The sequence below is a fragment of the Diuraphis noxia genome, unplaced genomic scaffold (genome assembly GCF_037042655.1).
Source record: "Diuraphis noxia isolate RWA-SAM2 unplaced genomic scaffold, SU_Dnox_SAM2 contig0001, whole genome shotgun sequence".
In the NCBI taxonomy this organism is placed as follows: Eukaryota; Metazoa; Arthropoda; class Insecta; order Hemiptera; family Aphididae; genus Diuraphis; species Diuraphis noxia.
The window spans coordinates 83,577,393-83,587,051 of NW_028301711.1; the positions used below are offsets into that span (position 1 = coordinate 83,577,393).

General features: G+C 29.8%; 1 protein-coding gene across 1 annotated transcript; it reads right to left on the reverse strand.

The window, feature by feature from the left end:
• Window positions 1–1,511: 1,511 nt before the first annotated feature.
• Window positions 1,512–9,352, reverse strand: LOC107167727 (uncharacterized). The gene is made up of 5 exons (XM_089215228.1): window positions 9,215–9,352; window positions 3,897–4,149; window positions 3,296–3,438; window positions 2,677–2,972; window positions 1,512–1,557 (listed from the first exon to the last, which is right to left on the reverse strand). The coding sequence occupies exons 1-5, from the start codon at window positions 9,350–9,352 to the stop codon at window positions 1,512–1,514; spliced, it is 876 nt and encodes a 291-aa protein (XP_089071354.1).
• Window positions 9,353–9,659: the final 307 nt, after the last annotated feature.

The following is a 9,659-nucleotide window of genomic DNA, read 5'->3' on the forward strand; positions in this document are numbered from 1 at the left end:
GGTATGTGATTCAATTTATAACAACCACTGCATAGGTAGTATCTAAGTATTATGAGGATCTGTGATATATTTTTAAGATAATTATACATTATTGTTCAAAGAACATAATTTAATGGTAAGTACAATAATTTATCAATACCTATATACCTGTAGATATTTTTTCTTAACAAAAAAATAGTAAATAACTAAGTTTCTAATAGTCTCTAAAGAATTAAAACATAATTTGTCATATAATTTTAGTGGGTGCCAATAACTAATGATGAGAGTGCCAATAACCTCAACAATGGTGCCAATAACTAAATGTTTTGATATTTTTGTAAAGAACTATAAATATAAAAAAACCTATTACTTCTAAACCAATTTTGATAATAAACTTAGAAAGATAAAAACATTTTAAATAAAGTCGAAGAGAATTCAGTAATTTTAACCATGGTTAAACACAAGATATAGGTTAGGTAAAGAGCGAAATTTCCTTAAGGTGCCAATAACTGCCTACTTTACCCTATAGCATATATGTATATTATGACAACAATATTGTATGGTTCGTAATTTAATGTATTATTATGTAAATATAATTAATATAGGTACAAAACTATGCTTTTACACGAATATTTAATAGTGTGCCCCAAATCAGTTAGGGAACGTAGTGAAGCGCGCACTACGGAGTCTAACCGGATTCGGGCATGCCCCAGCTTAGTTAGGGTTCGGAAATACGCGCCTGTGTAACGTTAACTTATTCCAACTTTGCCCTTGAAAATCGGGCACTGTGCACAGTGCCCACTCATTGTCCACACTGCACAGTGCACAATGCCTGACTTTCTACTTTGCCCGTAACATATATATTTAATTATGTATTATAACAGCTGTATATTTTTATTTTTCATCATTAAAATTTTAAGTAATAAAGGAAAAAACTATAATTGTATGCTTAAATAACATTTTTTAGACTAAAAAAATATTTATATCAAAAGGCGGCAATTTATTTAGTGCTTAAAGTGGCATAATAGTTAAATCCAGCACACTGAGTACACGGCCTGGTGGTATGGTGGTACCGGGTGTATACACGTCCACAGCAGTGATAGGGTTAAAACGTAAAAAAAAAAAAAATACATATAAGTTATAAGTAAGTATATTGGGCTACATACGAATTGCGACCCAAATTACGAAAATATACATTCTGATTTCTAAGTTGTTTCCGTGGTTTTTATATAACACAATGTGTTAAACATATCCTAGTTGCTCCGCTATTTTCTCGCAACATGTACGAGTTGCGTCCCGGTTAATAATTGATTAATTGGTTAATAATAAATATACATTTTTTTTTTCACTTTTACAAATCAAAGACTGGTATTTGTGTATATCTCGATATAGAATTTTCCGTAAATATTCAAATATATCATAAAGAAATTTACGCTTCAATTTGTTGGTGGGTTTTTTACGATTAAAAATATTTTCGTCGTCTTTTTTGTGTTCATGGTTTAAAGTTCTAAAAATTATTTAACTGTTTTCGTTCATTTTAAAACAAAATCTGCATAATCATTTTGAACACAACCACCTCTGAACATAATCATTTAAACATTATTGGAAAGCGAATTTGTGTCCATTAATAGAATATAATAGTTTATTTTTTAACTGAACATTTTAATTATTTCAAGACTTTCCATTGCAAAGTTAAATAAATATAAATAAAAATACATACAAATATGTTGATTTGTAGAACATGGAATGTCGAATTGTGACTAATTCTAACAGAAGCAAAATTTATTTCCAACAATAAAATTTAAGGTGGTATTTATAGATAATACATCAACAATCGAGACTATTTATGAGTTTATCACCAAACATTATTCTCAGTTGCTGAAAACCCCTTTGACACATGTCGGATGCGTCGTGACAAAATCACGGATGCTACTTGAACAAAATACATTTAGTGACGCTATTTGAATGCGCAGAACTATTCTTAGTTGTTTTCAAGTACAAGTTGTGATACTGTATGATACATGAATGGAATATATATTTTTAACTGAATTCAACTATAAGCCATTAGACTTCACTAGCTACTTCTGATTTTAGTTCAAAATACCTAAAGTTATGTCAACATTAAATGTAGCTTACGCTTTTCGATTTTAATTCAGAAAAAAAAAATTGAATTCAACCAAAAAATGTCTATAAACGTAAGAAACATATTGAATTTTTGATTTGATTTACAGTTATTATCTATAGGTACGTATAAAATCCAAATACCACTGACTCACTGATTACTGTATCTCAAAAACTACTCATCGAACGAACTTGAAATTTAGAACAGTGGTTTCTCTAATACTTTCAGCATGCAATAAGAAAGGATTTTTCAAAATTTTGATTTTAAACGGTTGAAATCGGCAAAAAGAAATTTGTACATGTAAATTGTAAGTTTATATACATATTGTGTATTTATATAACAAGCTATTAAATAATAATATTAGTTGGCTGATAACGTCTAAATAGTGCATGTCGGTGCTACAGCTATGCCGAGTATTTAACGATGAATTAAACAAATTTTAAATTATACAGACACAACTTATACCATATTTTTAACCATCAATGAAGAACACAAGGATCAGCTAGTTATAAATAATTATTTGTTTATTAAATAGCATGACGATAAGTGTGAGATGTTTTTGTTATGAGACTAACCTTCTATGTTTTTCTTCTTTAATCTCTTCTGTCTTCCAAAATGGGTTTGGTCGATTTCCAACATTTTGTAGGATGTACCCTAATCTCTCGTAACGCTTTGATATCGATTGTATCGACTCAGTAGTTGCTGTGGTTACGTCATGTTTGGTCTTGTTAAATATCATTAACATAGACCCCTTGTTGGGTCGATGAATCAGCTGTGAATTGTACAATATTTCTGACAAGCCATCACACGAAACGTCACTGTTAATTGCCACACGGAGTGTCTTATCGTGATTGTTGATCTTTTCATACAACTAAGGTCCACGAGGACAAAAAAAAGAGAATAAGTATTAAAATCAACATTATGTAGGTAAGCAATTGATTAGAGGAAAAGGCGTATCCTGTGTTAAAGGAGCTATTTCTGTCGTTCCTAATTTTTTTTTTCACTGAGTTTGGCAGAGTGTTTTGTTGGGGTTATTAATAACATACAAATAAATATTTTATTTAAACTAATAAGGTATACTGAATTGAATAATTAAAAAAATTAGATAAGCGATCTGAAGTTGATTAATAACGAATTTAAATAAGTTTCAGATGTGCCAGTTGGTAAGTCCAGCTGTAGATATTATATACTTACAGCACATCTGCGATCTCGTGCTCCCGTCTTATTGGCAGCTTCGTCGTATGGCCATACTTTGTTTATATACATACGTCCCTTGCTGATGTCTGCTGACGTTGAAAGTGGTTTTGATAGACAGTAAAAAAGAAAATACTCTATACCTAGATATACACCGATGGATGACAAAACAGTACAAAACAAATACACATTGATATAAATATGTGATATTTTTAATATAAAATGAGTGATATTCAATGAGATATACAACTTTCAACCATCATCAGACAGTTAATAATTGGAGATGGTTTTTGGACCCAGAATGACAATATAATACCTAACTTATTGAATATCTTTGATGTGTAGTGAAAAATAGTTATGGTATAAAATTTAATTAAATTAACAACGAATTCTCAGTTATATCTATGCGTTTGTATATATAATGGTTAGATTTGTATTGACATATTAATACAATATATTTAACACACAATGTGGAACTTTTAATTTAATTAATTAACGTTAGTACTTGTTTTACTATTATTAAATTGAAGAAGCTGTGTTAAAGTCATGGGTGTAATGCAGAATCCTGTATCGTAATAAAATAATAGTTTGTTACACGTACCATATCCACGGCAATATGGTCCATCATGTTCAATATTTCCAAACCACAAGCTATATGATTGTGGTATTTTATCACTAGCATTGTAGCTTATGTAGGCACAACCACCGATCAGCGACGAAACCGAACCCTTTACGGTAACATCATACTCAGTATTCTCCATAAACGGACAACCTTCAGAGACTGTAATAAATAGTAAATAAAAGTAATTAGAAGGTTTGGTTTTTATAGTGGATATATCAGTTATATAGTTAGACTAGATTGTGTATGTATATGATGGTAGTAACAACTTACAAAATCAAATAAAAATAATATGAAGTCTACATTAAGAATATGAAAATACAGGTAGTGAGGTACAGACAACGTATTCTGTTATAAAAATGTTAATCATAGAACGGCTGAATATTCCGTAATAAAATAATAATTAAAATAAATTTTACTACCATTAAAACAATTTATGTAATTTGGTACAAAACGAATAGATATAATGTATTTGTCAGGTCGACTGTCTAATATAAAATATACGAAAAATATAGGTAACTATATTTAACTAATTACCTAATTAAAAACATGGAAATTTTAATTAATCATTGATAGGTATATAAAATTAAACAGGAAAAATGCAGAATATAATTATCACTAATAGCATTTAATCTATAATATTTTTATCAAACTTATTAATAGATTTTATAATAAACTAGGTATTCTGGGCCAATATTAATATTTATATCAACATTCAGAGCTAACTATTACCTAAATCTTACTGTGAGGTCAAGTTTAGTAAAGAAAATTTGTGAAATTTAATGAGAAACCGTGTATATTGAAAATACTTGAAACAAAGATTAAAAAAATTGTAGAAAATTTCACATATTTATAGAGTTACAATATGTTTAAAACATATTACAATGCATAGAGAAACCTAAATAAGTATTTGTATGTTATTTATAACTAAATAATAAAAACGATTTTGGTCGATAACTGGTTTTGCGTATAACATCTAACTTTTCCTTATTTTATTCTATTTTTCCAGTTATTCAGAACTTATATTTTTAAATTTTTACCTCAAAATTAAAAAGATAGAAAATATATAAAAGTTGAAAATAAAAGTTTTTTACTCTTTCAAATTCGATAAGACACAAACACAAAAAGAAATTATAATACATAATTCTAAAATGAATAATATTCACTACTCTGTTCAGAATTTAATTTTTTTCAAAATCCAAAAAATATTTCAAAATAATTATCGTAAGATTTTTTTATAACTAATCTTTATATATTATCAAAATGTGAGGGGATTTCTTATGAAAGTTATATCCAGTGTTAAAGGGGGGCCGTATTTATATTAAAAATATAATGCTTATAATATAGGAATACAATCATTTGTTCGTGGTACAATGTATTCTGTTATTCCGTATTCACACACTACCATGGTTTAAGATAAACTTTATCTTAAATAGTACACACAGTGTCGTATCATTCTCAGACTTCTATACTAAACTATAATATTACTCATGACAAATTTAAGTGCTGAAAATGATCTCTTAGCATCAGCGCTAGTAGAAGTAATTGGAATCGTCAGAATCATTTGTAAAGCAATTAAAATATTAGGAAAACAATTACGAGCTTTTTTTGTAATTTTCAATGCTTGTAATGCTATCATGTTTTCTCCAACGAAGCTTTGAAATAAAATTAATTTTGTATATATATATCTACCACTTCAATATCGTTTGAGTCACTATAAGACAAAATATATTGTAACTCTTTACAATATTTCATTAAATCTTTATAATTTGTTTCTTTTAACTTATTTATAGTAAATATAATACCAAAGTTTATTTCTTCATACCACCTAAATCAGTTTTTTTTCTGTGTAGCCACTTACGATTACCTGGTTAATAGCGTTTTACAAATTTAAAATGTAAGGAAACTGCATATTTTTATTGCATGATGGTAATCGGCCTATAATAGTGATTTGAATATTTTAGTCATAAATGTTATTCATTTTATCTATCAACATTAATAATTTGTAAAAATGGCCCAAGCACATTATTAAATATTAGTGTCTGGTTCAAATATTGCATCTAATGCAAAATATATTTTTGTAAAACTATTTACAAAAATTTTGATAACTTAGAAATTACTAACTACTTATTCATGTTTTGAAGTAGGTACATTAAAATTTAAAAATAAATTATTCTCTAAATAAATTACAGTAGAAAAGGTGATTCTCATTTGAAAAACAGAAGTTTGTATTGTCACAGGACACAGCTTATACAGTACAAACATTTCAAGAATTTGAAAATACGGTTCAAGAATATTTAAAAATTCCAAAAATCAGAATTCAAATACATTTTTTTTCAAAGGAAACACAGATTGACTGGGTGAGCATGCTTGGTGAATAACTATGTAGGGATGTATATCATAATAAATAGGGTACGGATAATGAATTTATATACCATTAGAACCTTTTTTAATAGTCCAAAAAGTAGCTAAATGAGCTACACGATTGAATTATAATAGTCAATATAATATCTTGAACACTAAGTTTTATTTAGCATATTTTTGCATATTTCGTCATTTTTTTAGGTGCACTGCATATTTCTGTATTTTACTATTGTTATCGTTTTTCCGGATGGGTCAACATAGGAAAACTATTAACATGATAATTCGATGTATATGAGAAAACAGCGGTGGAGATACCTCAGAATAGATTCAGTCTAAGCGGTGAAGTAGTGGGTGAGTCATCGGTGGCGCCAGCAACGAACCAATGAAAACAAAAGAAATGCTTACGTCACATTACTTGGACTGAGGAGAGTGGATACGCCATTTGTTTGAAAACTGGTATTTTGTTCACATGCATATTTATTTTGACATGATGGACACATTATTTTATTTTTTCAATTTCTCTAGTTTTCAGTGTTTCCACAAGTTTTTTTTTAATAATAATTTAAAATAATTTATTGTTACAGATTCTTAAAAAACAAAAATGAAAAATTACAATTTTATTTCATATACAGAAAAAAAGTAGATCTGAACCTTTAACAAAAAACATTTAAGTAATTTTATTTGAGATTTATTGTACTGGTTAAGACTAAATCTAAATGGCTTATCGCAGTAATGACCGTGACAGTTGAAGAAGTTATCGGACATATGGCTTGAAAGAGTCACCGCAATAGACTGATATAACATATAAATACTGTTCTTTTATTAAACATCTTAATATATAAAATATAATAAATTAATAACTGTTTAATATAAAGTTTTCTGTATTATAACAAAGCGACGCGCGTTGTTCGGTGCGCGCACACACACACACACACACACACACACACACATTTTTACAACCCCCACAACTCCTACGTCTGCTGCGATATTGATGTGTCGTCATCAGCAGCGGTGACGTGCGTTACTGCGTGGCATATGCAGAGTGATTCTTTTATCAAGCATCACTCATAAGGTGTTTGTGTGTAAATACCACCTAGCATACACCTAAAACACACAAACACCACCCAAAACCACACAATTTGGAAGGCTATAACTTGTAAACGGATTAACGAAAAATGAAAATTTAAACGTAAAAATTCATTGAAAAAATAGCCTTTTTAGTTTATGAAATTTCAAGTATAGGTTGTAATTTGAAAATCAAAAGTTGATAATGGTTTACCTGATAAATATAAGGGTGAACATATTTAAAACATATATAGTTCTAGATCAAGAAGGATCTAAAATTTTGAAAAAAAAAAATTTGAAAAAGTCAATAGTTTTTGAAATAATGAGTGTTGTTTGATAAAAGAATCATCCTGTACATTTAAATTGTGGCAATAACAGTGAAATTGTCATATTGTATAATATTAATATATAATTATTACGTATAATTAAATTTAGTTTTTATTTAAAACGGAATATCTATTAATTCCCACTGTAGGTGATGGAAATTATATATTTAGTTTCGTGTTCCGTGACGTATTTAATATTTGGTACTCAAGAAAAACATTGAGATATTCGACTTAGAGTTGTGAACTTGGTGATATAGTGGTTACATTCATCATTCGATCGTCGGGATCAGATGTGAACGAGAAGGTTAAAGGCCAAGTATTTCATAACAGCCATAACTAGCCTTTATGAAAATCTAGTTTTTCAAGTAGTTTATCGAATATATGTTATATATTATTATTTAAGTCAGCCTGGTGTGCTACGCCACACTAACATACCTGGACAATACGCCATTGGTCAGGATGTCAATTTAGAATAAGGAAAAATGGTATACATAATGCTTACATATTGCACGCAAGAACTTGGCGAATGGTGACAGATAGAGAAGATAGACTAATTCCTATTACAATTATTGAAAGATATTAAAATTAAAGTAAACAACGGTCTTCGTTGTCGCCGTGGTCGGTCTGGATCGTCAGTCGACGTGCGCCAATAAACATAATTTAATAATAATAGCTAATAGGTTTTTGCCATCGTGGTATGCACAACGCACGGCGATAACACAAATACAAAAACCATACATACATAATAATAATAATAATTAAAATCCCTACATTACATTAATTCATTTATTTATTTAATTGATCATAAGCCCGTCAAGTATGATCATAAGCTGTTTGTAAGGGGAAACGGTTGGTTTAGAACATGTGTGTGGCAAGGAATTGTTGCTAAAAACCTGGGTGGTCACCCATCCGGGTGCTAGAAACACTAGAACATTTCTACAGGTGAGCGTACGACCGCACCATAATATATTATATTTATTTATCAGTGGCATAATTAGGATTTTGTCATGGCAGGGAGGAGAGATATACATTAGCAGTCATTTAATTTCCCTCTACAGGGAGGGGGTAGTTCACTTACCATCAACATCGAAACATTATAAATAAGAGAACCAGGGAGTATCTATCCCCCATACCCCCCCTCCCCCGTAAATATGCCACTGTTATATGTATGTATATATATAACTATTTAACAATCTTATTTATTTTTACCTTAACCTGACATCAACGGGTAATACAGCTAGTAAGTATCATAATATGAATAACAATAGCAATTCAATTCGAATAAACAACGAAATTAAAAATTAATATAGATAAGTACTTACTTTCTGTAAAATCCTTATCGGATTGTAAATCAACTGCTTCCCCGGTAATAGTGATGATAGTGATGATCGATATCATCTGTACAATTATCGACATCATGGTGTTTTTTGTGAATGCAGGCTTAATGTAGAAAATGTCCGTCAATCAAATGATGCAAATACAATTAAATTGTTTGGATATGCGAAAGAAACGCGTGTTACAAGAAGACACGATACACTGGTGAACTGGCACAGAAAGGTGAACGGAATGCAAACTGGCCGCTGCTACACTGTTTCTACCCTCCAAAAGTTGTTTTATAGGCCATCTCGTCAGCTCTGGAAGTGGTGGTGGAAATCCACCACCAGCTGCACATAGGAGTGGCATCACCAGCGCGCGCTCTTCGACACTCACCCAATCATGTACACCACAACCCCTCCCATCACACACATAACAAATAATGTATTTTCCTACCTACACTAACGTAGGTGGCATAAAATAATGAAGATAAAATATTATATTAAATTGAATGGTAAATTATTGTTTCTATTTAACTTAATTACAATACCGCTACCTACAACGTACAATGTAGAAACTGCTTATTAGGAAAACTTTGAGACTAAGGTTAAATGTGTCAATTAAACAATTGTTTTAGTTTGTTTTATGAAAAATATATCGTATTTATTACATAATA